Here is a 19,850-nt window from a genome sequence, read left to right on the forward strand (position 1 = left end):
AGCATCGCGTTGACCTTACCCAACATCTTAAGACAGTACTTGAGATGGTTAAATAGCTGCGTTTAGCAGAGAAAGCAACTTTATAACTGTTGTACAATTCTTCAATACGATTGGTTCTTGCTTTTGATTCCTATCAATCTAAACGTATAAACCAATCATAATGAAGAATTTTATAAAACAGTATTCCACAATACATAATTTCTGATAAGTTAAAATTCTTATTCTCCGTTCTCTGTTCCCTGTTTCTTTTATTGTGCGAAGCCTCTAACAGTTGCACAGTTGTTTTCTCTGCTGAACCATTATAACATCCATTATTACGAATACCACCATAGGAATTTTTTAAACATCCAATAAGAGAACTCGCTTTGTAGGGACAAAGATGTCGCCACTCGCCATTCAAATTTCCTAGCTAATATTTGTTCAGGGACAACGATGGTTGGCCCCGTTGGCGACGACGCGAGTCCGAGAGTTTCGTGTCCGAGCTCCTGTCCGGCATGGAGCGCGAGGGAGCGCGGCCAAGAATAGCGTGCAGCACGCGAATCTGAGTCGTTCCGTAAATGAGTGCCCAGCAGAGGTGGTGTTCGACCGAAGGCGATCGTACACGACCGCTCCCTCCGGATAACCTCGTCAAGGCGTGAGATTCCGGCGCGATCGACAATAACACTCGGATGAGGAACACGGGCCCCGGGTGTGTTCTGCTCTCTCATATATATGGAGCAGAATCGCGGGAAACGCCTGTTTCACGAGGCGTATCGCGCGCAGTGAAACGCGAGTATATGTGTGCGTACGTGCGTGCGTGCGTGCGTACGTGCGTGTTCACGTAGCGCAGTCGCCGCCACCGCCGTCGTCATCGTCGTAATCGTCTTCGCCTTCGTCGCCGCCGCCACCGCCGCCGCCGCCGCCACCGTCACCGCCGTGTACAGCAAAGTGGAAGAAGACACGAAGGGCGCGCGGAGAGAAGGGCAAGATAGAGAGGGAGCGAAACGAACAAGAGATAGGCTGCGAGGGAGAACCGAGAACGGGAGCGGCGGGCCGAGAGAAGTAGAGAACTGGAGAGAACGAAGAAGCAACAAGAACGAGTCACAAGTGCGAGTGAATGAGTGAGCGACTGTGTGCGCGTGTGCGTAAGGTTGCATGTGTGGCGCCGCGCGGTCGCGCGTGTGTGCCAAGCGAGTGCGAGAAGAAGGAGAGAAGCCTGTGCGCGCGACAAGAGGAACGATTATAGGAGCAGCCTGCCGCTTCTCTGCCTTGCCCTCTTGAGGAAAGAGGAGGACGCGCTTTTTTTCCTCCTCGCTACCGCCTGTCGTTGCCGTTGTTGCCGTTGCCGCCGTCGCCGCCGCCACCGCTACCGCCGCCGCCGCCACCGCCGCCACCGCCGCCACCGCCGCCACCGCCACCACCGCCGTCCTTGTCGCCGCCGCCGTCGTCGGGGCAATGTCTCTCGAGACACGTTCGAGCTCGGCCCTGTTCAAGCGAGCCGAACAGCTCAAACGTTGGGAACAGTCCGAGACGAATCGCGAGCCCACGCAACCGCGCCAAGTCGCGCGCAAGATCAAATTCTCTGCCGATATCGTGTTCCTGGCGGCGTGCGCGGCCAGCGACAAGGAGGAGGTCGTGCGTCTACTGCAAAGGGGAGCGGACATCAACACCGGGAACGTCGACGGTCTCACTGCGTTGCACCAGGTACTTAAGGGTAGCGAGTCACCCTGGACGCAGGCGCTTCTCCCTGGACGCGCGTCTCACGTTGGCATCTCGCTGAAATTTTGACAGCTCTTTCAAGTTTTCCCCTCCTCTTCTTCATCCTCATTCTTCTCCTCCTCTCCGGAAAGTGTTCTGCCACTTCTACCTTCCTCCCAACGTCTTCTTTCCTTTTCCCTCCTTCCCTCCCTCCCGCGTAAACGTAATTCTGCAAGATGGCTTCTACGAACTCCAGCTGTCTAACGCCCGTTTCTACCAATGTAGATTAACTTTAACTCATGACTAACAATGGGCTATTTGGACCTCAAGTGAATATTTTTAGATGATTGTATAATCTATACGATCGGTATTATAAAGTTCTAAATTGTGGCTAAATAAAACTTTGAACTTTTCTTTATCAATTGCTGTAAAACGGAGATTTACTTCTATTCTATATTTTAAACAAGATTATAACTTTAGAACTTAGGTGTAGTTTTCATAACTATGTTAAGGGTTTTTTAATCTTGATTTTTACTTACTTTTTATCTTTTTCTATTGTTGTTCTAAGGTCCTGTTTCATCAATGTAAGATTAATTGTAATCTCGATTTAATTTACTGTTTTTTTTTTAATTCTTATAACGAGAAAAAGATAAAAAGATTAAATTTAATCGAGATTAAAGTTAATCTTATATTGTGGAACTGGGCCTAAGAATTAGACAAGGATGAAGAATAAATTGGATCGAAATTAAAATCTATCTCTACCAATGTAAATCAACTTTAATCTTGATTTAATTTACTCCTTTCTAGTGTCAAGAATTTGAAAAGGACGAAGAGTGAATTAAACTGAAATTAAAGTTAATCTATATTTATAGAGATGGGTAATTAAAGTTAATCTACATAGAAACGAGTATAATTCGCAACATTACAAAATCATCCGCGGGGGTGTGTTTGCAATTGTGTCGTCCAATTCGACGCCGGTGTCAAAGGAAACAGGTCTCTTTCTTTCTTTTTCTCTCTTTCTCTGTCTCTTTTTCCCTCTTGGAATTCCGTCAAGAGACTGTCACGCTGATCACAAACGCAGCGTCTGCTTTCAATCGTTAATTACTATGTTATATATATTAGTGAGGAGATTACTTTAGGTAATATCTTGCTTGTGTAACCGTTAAATGCTAATTTTGCAAGATGTTTTGACGTGCCGCGTTTAGCTGACTCGAATGTATATTCACGCAATCGGAATAAACTTGGAAATATGATTTTTTTTCTTGTACTAGATCTTTTTTTTTAATATGCATTTTAACATTTTAATAATTGTGTTTGTATTTTATTTTGAAGTGCAACATTATAACATGCTGTTTCATTGTCAATTATTTCATTTGGTACTCGTCAGAATTCGAACGTTATTCATTTTTCTTCTGTTCACAGTTCTATGAATGTATTGTAGATTACTCTTTAATCTCTATTTAACTTACTTTTATCTTCTCATATCTCTAAGAATTTAAAAAAGATAAAGAGTAAATTAAACCGAGATTAAAATCGATTATTGGTGGAAATGAGCCTGACAGAGGAAATGTATGAAGCACACAAACATTATATCAAGTTTTGTTAGATTTAAGATCCAAGCATCACAAAAGTATTTACAGAAATAAAAAAGAAATCAGAATTTTGTATATAAAATGTATTCTAAGAATGGATTAAACTTTTTTTTTAGAACTCTGTTTATTCTATAAAAATTTATTTAATTACATTAAAAGAAGTATGCTATTCTTAGAAATATTTTTTTTCCATTTTATGTTGCCTGACAAGACAGCTGCAGTTCATAAATCTTTAATTTGAAAAGTTAAATTTGCTATTATTAAAAAGTAAAAGTTGCTATTGTTAATGCACAATGTTTTAGTGTTAATCTTATCTCATTCTTTTATTAAAATTTATTTATGTTTGTTTGTTAAAATGTGTTGTTTATTTCATAGCATGGTTTATATTTTCTACAAAGCATGCTGAATTATGAAAATGTTGGATTATGAAATAAAATAGCTGAGACCAACATATTTCGATATTATTTTAAAAAATGGATGTACGTATTGTGTGTATAAAACAGTTTATTTAATTTATTATGTATTGAATAATTGGTTGCATGATTGTTTTATATTTATTTAATAATTTAAAAAACTTGTTGTAATATCTCAATGTTTCTATTTTGTAATGGCTCTTCAATTGCCATGCTATCTTGTAGTTAATTGTTAAATTCTAGTTGTTAAACATTAGGAGATTGAAATTAAAACTTTATTGTGAGAAAAAATTAATTCGACATGCTGATATTTAAAGAATTTGTAGTTATAATATCATTCTGAGCATGCTTAGAAATTATAGAGCAATTTTCTTGTCACACTGGCAACAACTTTTTTTCGCGAGTGGTAAGCTTTTACGAGCAATCTATTTCTGGGTGTTTCCGAAAGCGGACGCAACTGGGTAATCCGGGACACCGTACATACATATATACCATAACGGTTATTACAGTACTAAGTAACTAATGAGGATATAATTAATGAGAAGAAGAGGTCGGTTGGCATGTAAGAATCCCTGATGCGGAGAAAAATGAAATAATTATATTCTGCTAAAAAAAAAAATTATTTAAATAAGCAAATCTTGCGGATCATAAAAAATTATAATGGGCGATATTTTTAAAAATGTAAAATTACAATCATAAAAAATAATAATAATAACAGTGTATCCGCTTTATATATTTTTTAAATTATATTTCTTAATGCACATTTGCCAGTTAAATTAATTAACAACCATTAACGATTTCGAAGCTTAAGAAAACTGTAAAAATGTAGCGCGATATTATCATATAAATGTAAGGAGATATTTGCTGTATAGTAATAGCGGTAAAGAGTCTTATACAAGTTTTATTAAATGGAATAACATTTTCCATAACATGAAGCGATATTTATGGCTGTTATTTAAGCGAGAAGGAAGGAAGTTAAGGCATTTCATGGATTTGCGAAAATAGAATGTGAAAATACATCAGGCATCAAATGCTATTTATAGCTCTCTGTTAGAAGTCACAGGCTGCAGCATCTGTGTTCAGTTTAAATTCTCTGTCTAGCAATGTTGTAACATGTTCCTAACTTTTTTTTCATTTTGATAATATCAAAGTCATGAAAATTTGCATACGTTGAACGACGCAAAGAATACTTTTACCGTTTGTTTAATCTATTATGAAAAGATTATTGGGCGTTAAATATCTACGAAGATTCTGATTAAATGATAAATATGTTTTTCTCTATGTTTTATTTTATGATGCTATTTGGAAATATATTGAAAATTAATTCCTTCAAAGTTTTACGTGATATAAATTTACTACATATAATAAATATAATCTTATAATAAAACATTCCATTATCATATAGAGATATTGCTTCCATTTAAGGGGTCTCTCAAAAAGTAATGACGTAATCGAAGCAGCGCATTTATAACATAACGTCGATTCGAGCCTTGGATTGCGACCAGACTTGACTAGACCGAGCAAAATTGGTGGTCTCGATGTCGAGACCTCGAAATACATCTTGCCAATCGCGCACGCTTTTCAACTCTTGTCCAACTTGTGTATTCATGCACGTTGATGTAATCAGCGGACAGCGTATGATATATTATATTCACATTATATTATTACAACAGGCTTGCATTGATGATGACCTGGATATGGTGGAGTTTTTGGTGGAACAAGGAGCGGATATCAATCGTGGAGATAATGAAGGCTGGACGCCTTTACATGCCACAGCATCTTGTGGATTCATATCTATTGCTAAGTTAGTATAGTTTTTACATAAACTATTTTTCTTTAAATTTATATATATATATAATTTATCAATAAATGTGCTAATCACATATATTGCAATAAATGGACAATTATATATTTTATAGATACTTAATAGAACAAGGATGTAATCTGGCAGCAGTAAACAATGACGGTGAACTGGCGCTGGATATTGCAGAAAGCGACGAGATGGAAGACATGCTCCAACAGCATATAAATAAAGCAGGTTTGTATTTATGTATACCTGCAGGATGTCTGAGGCCTCTCTATTGCGTAAAACTTTTAATTATAGACTTCCGAGGAAAATCAGAGCTGGAAATCGTAATACTGAAATATCTCTGCTGCAATAATTTTACAAACAATTTAATTACGTAAGTGGCAATTAGCCACCATTTTTCACCACTTCTTTATCCAAGTATTAGCTTTATAAAACTATTAGATGTTATACTTAAATCTGTAAAAAGTATAAACACTTCATAAAACATTAAGCACCTAAAATTCAACATCCGGCTAAAAGTTTGCACGCTCAGACACAAATCATACGTTGGCAAAGATATCCTCTTTCATTGACCTCTTTTCGTGATGTTGATATAATTTTACGTACAATGTGCTGAAATATTCTCTTAAGCAATATCATGCATCATTCATACCTTACACGTCTGTAACTATTCGTATAGAAATATTTATGATATGAAACGTTTCTTATGAAGTATAATTGAATTTGTTGATAAAATGAAAATGAAACATATTTGTGAAATACAGATTATTAAAATAAATTAAACTAAAAAAATTATAAATTATTACACACACACACACACACACACACACACACACACACAAATATACGAAATAAATTTAATTCAATTTTTTATATATAAAAATTTAATTTTATGTGCAGGCATTGATTGTGATCAAGCTAGGAGCGAAGAGGAACGGTCAATGTTAAATGATGCAAAAGCTTGGCGGTCAGGTGCACCAGGCAAAGATTCCATGCATCCGAGATCAGGAGCCACGGCACTTCATGTCGCCGCTGCTAAAGGCTACATCAAAGTCATGCAGTAAGACATTATATCTTAATTAAAAATAAGAGATTATTTGATATTATTAGATATAAGTAAATGAATATTATAAAAAATTACATCTCTTGTATCAAAAAATACATTTCGAAAAATACATTTCTTATATCATATGACACGCAGTACAATAAAATAAAAATTATTTTAAAAATTAAATAATTTTTTTTAATATGTTAAATGCAGATTTAGGATTGATTCCTTTTATTGAATTCTTTAATATTTCTGTGCAGCATATTACTACAAGCTCGATGCAATGTTGATACACAGGACTTTGATGGATGGACGCCTTTGCACGGTGCAGCGCATTGGGGTCAACTGGAAGCTTGCAAACTTCTTGTTGAGAACGGCTGTGATATGGATATGAAAAATTACGCCGTAAGAAAATAAATGTTTCTAATAATTATAATTAGACTGTGTATGGATTAAGTTAGCTCCAGACTTTAAATTAATTTAATCTGAATCCAGGCTGGATTTGATTGACAAATGTAATCGATTAATTTTATTCTTGTTTCTTTTCTCATCAGTATCTTGTTTTCAGGATCAAACTGCTTTTGATATTGCTGATGCAGACATTCTCAAAGCTCTTGAAAATTTGAGAGAGCAACAAGCACTTATCAAAGAAAATTCACAAACAAATAACAAGAAGCAATCGTCTATACCAAAGAAACGGTAAGCAACGTGATTCTATTCTTTCTTCTAAATAACAAATTATAATTGTTATTTTTTTCTCTTAATATACTTCTAAATGTTACAGTTTCTCAACGAGTGCTGATAATGCGGTAGCGGCACAAGAATCTACAGAAATCTTTGAAGAAGAAACGCCAAATAAAGTTAAGAAGGTTGAATTAGAGATTCAATCTGATAAAGAAGATTCCAGCACTAGTACAAACAGTGACGTTGGTAAGATTCTGCTTGTACTATTCCTTTCATATACGATCTAATCCGCACGTTTATATTTTTTTTTTTTCTAATATATGTATATAATTTTCAGACTTAATTTTTTTTTTTTTTTTTTTTAAGAGATGATTACATTGATATGAAATAATTATCTACTCTGCAACTTCCATGTTTATCTTTTATGTGAAAAAAAAGGAAAAAGTATAATTATGTTTTGCAAACTATTTTCTCACAAATCTTTATCCTATTATTCACTTTTGCGAATCTAATTTATGTTACCGTTAACTGTAATGTGTATTTCTTATAACATTGCTGCATGGACAGAAGCAACACGTGAAACACACATGGAAGAGAGTGATGGTGAAGGTGAATCTGAGATTAGCTCAGAATCACACTCTTCCACTTTCTCCAATCAATCTGATAAGTCTAACCACGCGACATGTCTTACAGATGACGGTAAGTTTGATCTGTAAGACTGTTTTTCTCCCTTTCTCTCTCTTTTTTTTTTTTTGATAATACAAGTTATTGCTTATTATTGCATGTATACTGTATAAAAATTTTATGACAAAATATCTCTCTTAAATGAAACTTACTGGATTGGTTATTGCTTTAAAGAGTGTGGACTTTAAATACTTCTTTTATAAAATTAATAGTTGCAGTAAAGTGTTTGTTCAATTATTTTACAGAAAAGAAAAATAGAGTAAACAAAGATGAAAGTGCACCCCATAGTCCAATATCTCCAGTTGAAACTAATAAAGTTCCTAATCAGGTAAGGCATCTTTTTGAATCATGAATCATCTTTGTGTGTGTGTGTGTGTGTGTGTGTGTGTGTGTGTGTGTGTGTGGTGTGTGTGTGTATGTGTGTGTGTGGTGTGTGTGTGGTGTGTGTGTGTGTGTGTGTGTGTGTGTGTGTGTGTGTGTGTGTGTGTGTGTCATATTCTTGAAAAATCTTATATAATTAGCTTTATTGCTTATTTATCCGATTTTTCTTTCTTAAGGCTCCAATATTGCCTCCAAAACAACAGACTGATAATAATGAGGACGGTGTTGTACCATCTTGGAGACGTTCAGGTTCCTTTCGAAATAGAATGCAAAGTACTGAAACTACTAATTCTGCATCTACAAGTATGTTAATTGAATGATGCGATTATATTTCACGAATTTTCCTGTTAAATAAGTCAATTATTAATAAGTTTACATAATTATTTTACAGAACTTGAAGATAAGGATAACAATATTAAAATACCAACAACACCAAACAAAGTTAGTGGAGAGCCCGATGTGGTATTAAGAAGAACGCATAGTTTCGAGACAGATGAGAAGTAAGTTTAGTTAAGTCTCTGTTTCATGCATTATACATTATTCTTTTTTTTATATATTATAAGTTCGCAGCTTTATATTTGTAGCAATATCGTGTCTTTTTATTTTTTAATTGATATAGACATATTTAATGCTATTAACAGCGGTGCTACGTTTCAACTAAGATATTGTGTAATATGCATACTCCATATGTCCGCATTAATTATGAGTCTTAGCGTTTCATATTTGTAACGTATGTCCCTATACTATTATGATAATTAGTGTAGAGATATGCATGGCACGGTAATGCATGTGATGCAGGTTTTATGAGCAGTATTTGGCATTACGTGCCCGCATCAAGGCGTTCTCGTGCCCTACCCTCCATCGCTGCAATGCAGCTACTCCTACTCACACCAATGCTACGACTCGCTCTGCATCTCTACGCGAAACACACAGGTATATGCCGCATGCCTCTAATGTTACAGCTTTTACTTGTACAATACCAATTGTAATTATGTTAATTCGGTAATTCTATCCAACTTGTTTACCATGATTATACTGTATAATATGTAGACTGCTGCGAAAGTATTAGGAGCGCAACTAAGTTCTCGCTGTTATTTTGGCATTTTCATCAAAATAACAGCAAGAACTTAGTTGCGCACCTAATATCATATTATTTGCATTATTTGAAAGTGTGTGAGAATGTAATAAATGTGATTTTAATGTTTTTTTTAATATATTCTATACTAATGAGCTTTTAATGTCGCTTGCTATTTATTAGTCTAGCTTGAAACCTTAAAAAGCTTTAAATTTTAAATCACATAATAGTACTAATCAAATCAAAAGATATTAATTTTTAATAAATTCAAAATTAGTTATTGACGAAAATTTACATATGCATATTTTAAAGTAATTCTTTTCTTTAATATTATATTTTGACGTACCACATGATTGAAATTAAATAAAGAACTCAGAAAATATAGAAATTTATAATTTTACTTGCATTTTTTTTTTAAGAATAAACTTTAAAGTATATATAATTAAAACATTCGACAAATTCTATTCTAAGATACAAGAGTTATTTTATTTTATCCATGGAAATGTTAATAAATGGAAGATATCATGGTATCTATACTTCTAAATATGGTAACGTCATTAAAATGCATATTTTTTTATAGTTTATTATTTTAAATTATTCCTTTTTTTTTAATTATTTATTTTATTCTTACTCTAGAAAGAAAGACGTGAAATTAAATTTGGAATTATCAAGACTGCCACAAGGAAGCAATACACTTTCACCAACATCTGCATCTAAAACATTGGCATCAAGTCTATTGTCATCCATCACAACAACTACCACTGCCACTACAACAACAAGTCCTATTCCAGTCAATCAAATTCGCAGGTAAAGAAATTTTTATACTAAGAATCTACACTTATATTATTAAATATTGTCTAAATATTAGAAATGACATTTTTCAATCTATTTTACATCAAATTACAAGTGAACTACAGCATTTCACTATCTTACGAAATGTAAAAGATACTGGCCGCAAAATTTTTAATCATCTTTCTACAATATCTCCAAATTTAATTGAAATCGAAGATTAAGATGTAATTAGATGTAATATTTTTGTGCATATATGTGTTATTTAACTTCACATCTTTCTACATGTTCTATGAAATGTTCTAAACACTTTAATTATTTTACGTAAAACTATAAAAATTTTAATGCTTATATCTTTACTTTTGTTATATAATTAATATTGTGTAAATGTTTGAGTTTTTCTAAGGCGGATTTTTTTAAGAATATTTAAGGATAGAGGAACTTATTTACATCATTAAAATACATTATCATATGTACACACAATCAACAAACATATTTACATTCTGTATTGTGCGTTATAATTAATGTGGCTGGGTAGTGTTCAACCAGTGGAAGCTGCATCTACAGTTGTATCGAATACAAATAATGCAGTAGCAACTGCTCCTGGAACTCCCACTACACCAGGAGGGAGCAAGCTAAGTCCAGGAAATCTCTTCAAGAATTTCTTCAAGTGGGTACTCACTGCTCGGAAGATCCTCCTGAAATATTATGACTTTTGCATATTGTCAAATATTTACATATTAATTACGTTAATTTGTTGGCAGTAGCATGGAAGTTTGCTTTTTGCAGTGTGATTATTCTTTTTGTTTGCACATTAATTGTCCTATATATATATATATATATATATATATATTTGGACAGTCACTTTATACACATTCGAATTTATTAAATTTACCTAAATACTATCTGTTAGTAGTTGGCAAATGAACACACTGCCACACACAAATACGTTTTATTTGATTTATTTTGATAAATATACTTTATGATATTTTCAATATAATTCATTGTAACAAAAATTAATATTCTGTGAAAATAATATATCGACCAGAACAATTCTTCAATATTAAGTATTACGGCTTTATTCTTTTTTCAAGTTTTCTAATCAATTCCAAAATTAATACACTACTACAAGGAAGAAATTGAAATTATGTGATACAAAACATTAAAGGTGTACCTGGAAGAAGAGATATTTTAATTATTTTCTTTTACAGGAATACATATATTTGTGTTATTTTGTGTTATATTTTGAATTTTTTGGATATTGCTTACAAATTGTGTTGAACATGCTTACTAAAAGTTTGTTTTTATTGCACAGATAAAACAATCTGACAATATTACATATCTTTTGTTTTGGAACTCGTAAATTGATACTTTATGTGTTACTGTATGAATATGTACAGATCCTTCGTTCCACCTGTACGCGATGAAGAAAGTGAAACTCAAAGGAAAGCCCATGCAAAGAGAGTAAGAGAAACGAGAAGGTCTACTCAAGGTGTGACATTGGACGAGATTAAGAGCGCCGAACAATTAGTGAAGAAAAAGCAACAGAACAATGAATTGCCGACATCAACATCATCCACGCAGGTAAAGATCATATCAGTATTATTATCGCCGTCTTATCGTGTGATTGGAGAAAAATGACTAACTTATCTGATCTGATATGTCCGAACGAATTCTTTTTAAATGGTATATCAAAATATCAAGGCAGACTTATCTAGTGTGAGAGCAAAAGTAGTGAATGTAGTGCAGCATTAACGATTGAACGTAATAAATTTCATGAAGATCTAATTGAACTAAATTTCACAATGAAATATTTGTGTTGCTTAACATCGAGAGTATATAATTTTATTTTTTATTATATTCTTACACAAAAATAACGCAGCATGACATTTAAAATTGAGATTATGATTTTTATTCGTTTTTTTTTTTAAATAATCCAGCCTTCTACTACTACCACTACTACTACTACTACTACTACTACTACTACTACTACCACCACCAACACCACCGTCAGCAATACAGCTTCGATCACAGCTACGATAACAACTGCAACCTCCACTACTGTGACTCCTGTGAATAAAGTTTCTGAAGAATCTAATTTACCTGAGAGACGACCGTCTTGGAGATTAAGGGTAGACAATGGAAGCAAGGTGTGTGCGCTTATAAAAAAAATCATTTATTTATGACTAATTTACAAATGTTCACGGTTGTCTATGATTGATGCTACGCCGCAATGCGTTTGAAGATGTAATGTACGGAAGTTTAATTGCTAATGAAAAGTGCATCATGAATGTTTTTATAAAATTCAAGATTTATATTAATAATATATTTTGTTATATAGTTTCAGTTAGAGGATGCTAATAATAAATCTACTGACAATACGACCTATATGAGAAGACCGTCTGGTGGAACTGGTGTACCTAGACCATCATCAGCGCCCGTAGAAACTATTGCCACTAGTAGTACAGAAACCACAGTTACTTTACCCCTTAGAAGATCGTTAAAGCAACCTGATGACAAAGGTAAAACTTTACAGAATAATTAACAACGTAACGAATTTAATCAGGAATTTTATATATATATATATTAATAGAAATACTGTATTAATTCGTGAAGTATTGATTATTTATCTAAAAAGATGAAATTTTTTTTTGTTATAGAACAAGATAAGGAAAATGATAGTAGAAACGCACAAGCTACACAAGCAGTTATTCAAAGGAGACGTCGGCCTAAAAGAAGATCAACAGGCGTAGTCCATGTAGATATGGATGTTAGTAAGAGTATATAATAAGTATATAATAAGATTATATTAGGTGTTGGAATTAATTCGTAGCGTTTTACAAGTGATGGGAAGTACTTTCATTAATGTATTTTTTAATGCTCATGTGAAATAAATAACATTCTTTCATTAAAAACGCTACGAATTAATTCCAACACCTAATATTTTTTTAGAAGTATTTTAATTAATATTACTACATGAAAGTAAGAAAGGATTTTGAATAGATAAAAAAATTTTAATTAGAAGAAAATTAAAGTTAACTATAATAAAAATTATTTGATAAAAATTAAATATATATTTAAACATTTCTAAAAAGATTATATTTTCTTTTTTACAGGAAATTGACCCAGAAAAGCAAGATCTAACTGCTGGTGGTGATTGCGATGATTCCAAAATCAATCACAACGAAGTGAGTAATTTTTTTTCAATATAAAATATAATTATTACACAGTGCTATGTCAAGTCTTCAAGCATAAACTCTAGTCTACTATTAAAAACATAAATCGGCGCTTTAAATTCAAGTTACTTGATTTAACATAATAATTCAAAGATTAGACTGTACATATACATGAGTGATGAATTAATTTCTGCAATAGATATTAATATGAATTCCACCGATCTAATATATTATTTCCTTGTTTTCGGTTTATTGATTTTCGTTTTACAAAATCTTTCTAACGCGTCAAAGCGTCTGTTCGAATTTCGACTTACGAGCTTCTTGCCACGGATTTACCAGGCACGTGCCAAAAACCCAAAATTGGATAACGCGCAGTTAAATGACGCAGAGGGAAACACAACACTCGCAAATCGGGACGAGCTTTGAATATAAAACATTATCTCATTTTGATCTCGATGCTGACAGCTTATTGTTTCGCAACTATTAAAGTTCCAATTATTAAACTATTACTTTATGCGTAAAGAGACGCAAGTACCATGAAAAAAAGCATTTTTTAAATATATCGTATAATTATTTTTTGCTTCATTCTGGAGGTTCCATAATATTCCAGCTTAACTTTTTCATTCACTGGATGTAAACGGTTTTCAGGTTACATAGAGCTTCAAATTATTTTTAGCTTCTTGAAAAAATAGCCTCTGTTCTCGATAAAAATAGTCTAGCATTCATTATTTTGTCACTTATATTCGAGAAATACGACATTTGAAAATAGACAGAAGAATAATCGTGATAAACATCAACGTATAATTTTGCTTAATCTTAATGTAATATTTTGATTATTCTAAATATAAGGTTATCAATTGGTCTTGACAAAGAATTTTAATTATATATTTGAGACCTTAATCGATAATTGAAACAAAAAGAAATGATCATGGCCTGATTGTGTCTAAAAGTATTTTACCCAATGCGTTTGGAATCTGACATTTAGAATCATTTCGCTTATATATATATATTTAGCATTCATAAACATTTCAGTTTTTTATATATCGATGACAGACAGATTGTTAATGCGTTCTATATAAATCTTGTGTGTGTATATATATATATATATATATATATATATATATGTGACGACTATTATCTAATATTATGAAATTTATACTCGTCCTCTTTGAACTTATTCCGATTATAAAACTAGATGTATGCAGTATCTATATATTATTTATTTATAAATGCGTCTATATTTAAGCCATTGTTAAAAAAAAACCATTTAAACTACGGTATAAGCTGCATTTATTCTCCAAAACACACAACCTTGATATTTGTGTGCGTCTCCGCGTGCATTCCAAAAATAACGCATAGTAGTAATGCTTTAAAGCGAACTGCCTGATGTCTTGGGTACCCCTGCCCAGTCTCAGTCAGTCTATCGATTCTTATTCGCAGCGTACACGCTCTGCTCTAAAAAACCGAAAAAAGTTTGTGTTTAAAATATCGCAGGCCGTAATAAAATCTCTCGCAAACCATTTATGTGAGTGTTACGAATCTGGCGGAAAGAGTTGCCGATGCTGTAGTGCCTCGTAATAACACTTGCGCACGTAACGCAAACCATGTCTTCGTACAGAAAGGGAGCACAGACTAAGCCAACAACAGCTGCAGGCTTACGAGCTCAAGCGTCAACAAATGGGCAATCAATTTTTGGAAACAGGTCACGGATCGGTGGTTTGCTCTCGTTAAATCCAAATAATTTAACGTTTAACGCGGGATTATTGGGTGTAAAATCTCCAAATCTATATTCCGGATCTAATTTTTTGAATAAGAATAAAAAGAGTAGCAACTTATTTCGAACAACTCCTTTCACGAAGTCTACGAACAGTCCGAATTATCAGAATCTTTTCACGACATATGGTGGAACGTCAACGGGATATGGTGGTGTAACTTTACCTTCTCACACAGCTGTCAGTCCTTTGAATCTGAGTCCATCTCCCAGTTATAATTATTTAAATCTAAACGTAAACACTCGGCCACATATGCAAAAAACCGAGAGTTTTAAGAGATCGAAGATAAAACCGAGTCTTAATATCGGTTCGAGAAGTTCCAGTCTACAAAGTTTAACTAGTTCTGAGGGATATGCTGTAAGCAATTTCCTTGATTTTCACATCTTAAATCTCTTATAAAACTTTCTCAGGATTTTGGAATATTTTCAAATGGTTTTTATTAAACTATTATTTTTTTCTTTTTATTTAAACATATTTTGTATACGTAAATAAATTATATAAATATGGGTTTAATAATATAACATTCACAGTAATATTAATATTACCGAATATTATATTATTAAATTCATATTTATACCCAATTTTTATTAATATTACTGATTATAATTTTTTTAGAGTGATAAAAATTTTAATTGATACATTGTAATAAAAATTTATGTTCAATATTTTTTCTCTTTTAGAGCGGAAACGATCGTTCTGGGAGAGCCACTAGATTAGGTTCGATATCTTCGCTATCATCAGAAGCCTCATCAACACCAATCAGATTAAAATCCAATAGTTCCGAAAACGGTGAATTAGATTATAAGAAATTATACGAGGAATCTCAGGTCGAGAATGAAAGGTTAAAGGATAAACTGAAGCGCTCCGACGAACAATTAAAGGAAGTCAGGCATTTATTGGAAAAAATGCAAATCAACCAAAATAAAGTAATTCTCTCTGAGGCAGAGAAAAGGGAAAGGCGAGCCATGGAGAGGAAACTTTCAGAAATGGAAGAAGAATTGAAGGTAAGTTCGCAGAGATTTTATACACTTCCTACATTATGAATCTGTTATGTATGTGAAAGCGAATGGAAGAAATGCTTTCATACATTGAATTGAATGATGAGAAGACTCGACACAATTGTCTGTGATTTTGTGTACGAATATACGTATCAGTATATTTACAATTTTAGATTTTTTAGTTAGTTACACACCGTCATCTCTTTTTTTCTTGTGTTGCTGTGACTGCTAGCGGCAAGCAAAAACAGCAATGATTATTTTTGTACGAAGACCCGATCGCTTCGGTTATATGCTTTTCCTTACCTGGCAATTTTACGCAAATTGGCGCTTTACTCTCTTTCTTATTCTCTATTTCCAATTGGTACTCATTTTCTCTTTTTTTTTCGCGGGATACAATAATTTTCAGTAATCCATTTTGTATTTTCACTGAGTTCCGCTTCTCAGAACTTCCAGCGTAGTTTTAGCGGGGAATTGCACGCGGTTTTATTCGTCTGTTAATGAAACGCGAATTAGTTATTTGTTTTTGACTATTTTGGGACTCGCAAAAACAATGGCGGGGTTTTAGGCTAATTGTTTAACTGTTTACAGCAATTGCAAAAGCTCAAAGCTGAAAATGAGAGATTGAAAGCCGAAAATCGGGCACTTACCCGCGTCGTATCCAAACTCACCAATACTAAATAGGTAAAGGACACAATGACAGCATCTGCGTTTACGATAGACATCGTATCTCACGTACAACATTAATTAATTAATTAATTACTCTTTTAATCGAATGATTAATTATAATTTTGTGTTCTGATCGCCAATATTAAAACAGAAATGATACCACTCATCATACTTATCGTACAAATCAGCTTTGCAAAATACATTCCAATATATAACGCGTACCATTAATCGACTTTTAATTAAAGGTATCATTTACTTTTATAAAAGAGAGACTTCAGACTTTCTATAATACATATGTCTTATTCTAAATATTGCAATCAATATTGTACATTTATGTATCTTCTTGTGTGATACTAATAACACTTTTATTTCTGCAATGTATTATCAAGGCAGTTATCTTACGCATATATAATTACGTATATAACATATTTTATATATGTATAAAATTTTTCAAGATGTTTCAAATTCCAAACGTGACAATTATAATAAATTATCCCGGCTAATTGTGTGATGCATGTTATAAATGAATTATTTAATAATACATTTACTAAAAAAGAAAAACAAATTTTTAACAAGAGATAAGAAAGAACGCAGTCTGTCATTTATAAGATGCATATAGGAATGAATATAGCTACCACAATTTTAACTTTAGGAAACTTTCCTCTTTATAAAACCATCATCCAACATGCAGAATAACATCAGTAAACTGAATGCCATCATCAAGCATCGATTATTTTAGCACGTGTTTCACATAAGACAAAGCCATGACTCTGCAGTTAATTATTCTTTTTAGTTTATCTTAATCATAACTGTGTGAAAGTTATTATTCAATTCCCAAAATATATTCGACTGTTAAAATATCAACATATTACACTGTATTAACTTAGATTTTCACCTCTGTCTCTCTTTCTCTCTTTCTAAGGAAGCATGTTAAATGTTAAATTGTTGCACTTTATTGCACTTTATAGACTTTAAAAAATAGTCCAATCCATAAAATTGACATTAATCCCTCTTTAACTTTATGTATAATATTGCATACTCATCATTATTCCATGGTATGCATTAGAAAGCTTTCGTATCAACGATATTATTTTGTAGTATTCAAAAAGTGCTCAACAAAAAATATGACAAATGATAGTTGCAATTGTAACATAAAATTATTTCTTGCATATGAAATATCCCTACAACTTGAAGTCAAATGTTGTATCAATAAGATAAGAATAATTGTGCGTTATCTAAATTGTCTTAATTATTCGCTAATTAAGTTCTCGCTCTTAGATTGTGTATGAGTTTGAGGATAAATTTGCAAACGTTTTTGTAAAATATTTGTATGTAAGAAAATTTTATTCAAGAATCGAATTTGTATCTAAACAATTTGTTTGAGCTATTTATCAATATCAATGCAATATTAATTAAATGTAAATAATTATGAAGGAATACTTGTGTACAAATGCAATGATTAACTTGAAAGAAATAAAGTTTATGATTCTGGTATTATATATAATACGATGATCATAAATTGATGAAACGCTTTTGCTATTCGCGATAATTTTTCAGTTCTCTTATCTGTATCGATATCTGAACATTTATTAATTTTTTGCTAGTACATTACATTTCCCGAATACTTAATGACTTTTGGTTGCAGTAATATTTGTGAGTGCCTCTTTCCATTTATCCTCCTGTTGTTTTGTGAGCACTGAAATTATTCCGTCTATAACGGCATTATTTCTTTGTATTCTCCTCTGCTGTGTTCTTAATTAGCGCATAAGAATTAGTGTGATATTTTTTTTTCTAGGTGATGGACCAACTAAAATGCGAAAATCAGAGGCTAAAAGATGAAAATGGTGCCTTGATCAGAGTAATCAGCAAATTATCCAAATAAATCTTGTAGTCTCAACTACGTAATGAAATTTTAAGTTGTATTACAACTATGTTGAATGAATTGCTTTAATTATAGCAGCATCATCATTATCGCTAGTATTCTTACAAATCTTGCGTCATGCTATCGAATTTATCTTTATAGTTATTTAACTTATTCCAATTATGAGATCAATTAATCGCATGGCTGTGCCAAAGGCGAAAAGAAATGTTACTCCTATTCTTAGACTGTGAATACTTGATTGTAAAAGACTTAGAGGAATTTTACTTTGTGGAATTACTTTTTATAATGTCAGAAAGATAAATTTTATAATCCACTATATAAAATCAATTTAATGCTTTATAGTAAAAAAAAGTCAGGTTTATTTTATTTGACTATTAGGAAAGAAAAAAAAGAACTGTTAATCTTTACGGACAGTTTTCTTTTTTAACAAATCGCGTTATCAATGTTGATTCTTTATAAGGAACATTTTGTAAATACAGACAAATAGACAATGGTGATGTGGCATTTTAGTAATTTGAAAAAAAGAATTTTTACTCGCGAAATAAGTTTTTGTGAAACACTCTGACTACATACAAACAAATCCATAATATATCGAAACTGTTTGCATTGTCGAAGCAATAAGCGATATATCTATTACTCCTGATTAAATTACGGTGATAAAGGAGTCAAAGAACATGACCTTGCTACTCAAGTGGCCTTTCTCTGAAGACTGCAATTTGTAAATCCTTCCATCATTGCCATTTTTGCAGTATAAGCAGAAATTTGATGCATATACGGGAGTAAATGTTTTTAATTACTCTGTAATATAATACATTTTCTTATATAATATCACAGATATGTAAAATATACTTTAGACATCGAGATTTTTAATCTCCTTAAAGTGCTAAAATTACTGTATGTTAGAGCTGTGGTAACTTCAGTTCAAACTGTTAATGTAGAAAATCTGTGTTATTATTTTTAACTACCTGTCCAATATAAAATGCTGTTACCTATTATTTTCTTATAGCAACACCAATAATGATTGTCCAATACGTTCTGGATAAAGACGAATTTATAAATATTGAATAATGGAATGTGTAATTGACAGTTGGCATGTTTTTTAATGATATTATTGTAAACAATTGTAAAAAAATGATGACTCAATGTAGTTATTTCGTAATGAAGTTTATTAGAAAATAATATTTGTGTAAATATTTAATACAA

The 19,850-nt window shown here is 32.5% G+C and overlaps 1 protein-coding gene across 8 annotated transcripts; it reads left to right on the top strand.

Moving 5' to 3' along the window:
- The first annotated feature begins 468 nt into the window (after positions 1-468).
- Positions 469-19,826, top strand: Mbs (Myosin binding subunit). Of its 8 annotated transcripts, XM_011055402.2 has the most exons (22): positions 471-1,683; positions 5,356-5,486; positions 5,602-5,720; positions 6,393-6,552; positions 6,801-6,945; positions 7,109-7,239; positions 7,325-7,470; positions 7,792-7,923; positions 8,154-8,236; positions 8,466-8,592; positions 8,681-8,789; positions 9,088-9,222; positions 10,001-10,171; positions 10,692-10,823; positions 11,554-11,737; positions 12,094-12,303; positions 12,495-12,675; positions 12,814-12,923; positions 13,270-13,341; positions 15,782-16,105; positions 16,688-16,780; positions 18,561-19,826. In XM_011055402.2, the coding sequence occupies exons 1-21, from the start codon at positions 1,435-1,437 to the stop codon at positions 16,778-16,780; spliced, it is 3,144 nt and encodes a 1,047-aa protein (XP_011053704.1). In that variant the 5' UTR covers positions 471-1,434; the 3' UTR covers positions 18,561-19,826. The 8 variants fall into 8 exon arrangements, with proteins under 8 accessions (XP_011053709.1, XP_011053705.1, XP_011053704.1 ...); XM_011055407.2 differs by lacking the exon at positions 12,094-12,303 and having other exon boundaries at positions 469-1,683; XM_011055403.2 differs by lacking the exon at positions 16,688-16,780 and having other exon boundaries at positions 470-1,683.
- The last annotated feature ends 24 nt before the right edge of the window (positions 19,827-19,850 follow it).

Source organism: Acromyrmex echinatior, chromosome 15 (assembly GCF_024713525.1).
Source record: "Acromyrmex echinatior isolate Ae372 chromosome 15, ASM2471352v2, whole genome shotgun sequence".
NCBI lineage: Eukaryota > Metazoa > Arthropoda > Insecta > Hymenoptera > Formicidae > Acromyrmex > Acromyrmex echinatior.

Coding starts and splice junctions, on each gene's coding strand:
- Mbs (XM_011055402.2), top strand. CDS start 1,435: ATGTCTCTCGAGACACGTTCGAGCTCGGCCCTGTTCAAGCGAGCCGAA. Junction 1,684..5,355: donor GTCTCACTGCGTTGCACCAG/GTACTTAAGGGT, acceptor TTATTACAACAG/GCTTGCATTGATGATGACCT. Junction 5,487..5,601: donor GGATTCATATCTATTGCTAA/GTTAGTATAGTT, acceptor TATATTTTATAG/ATACTTAATAGAACAAGGAT.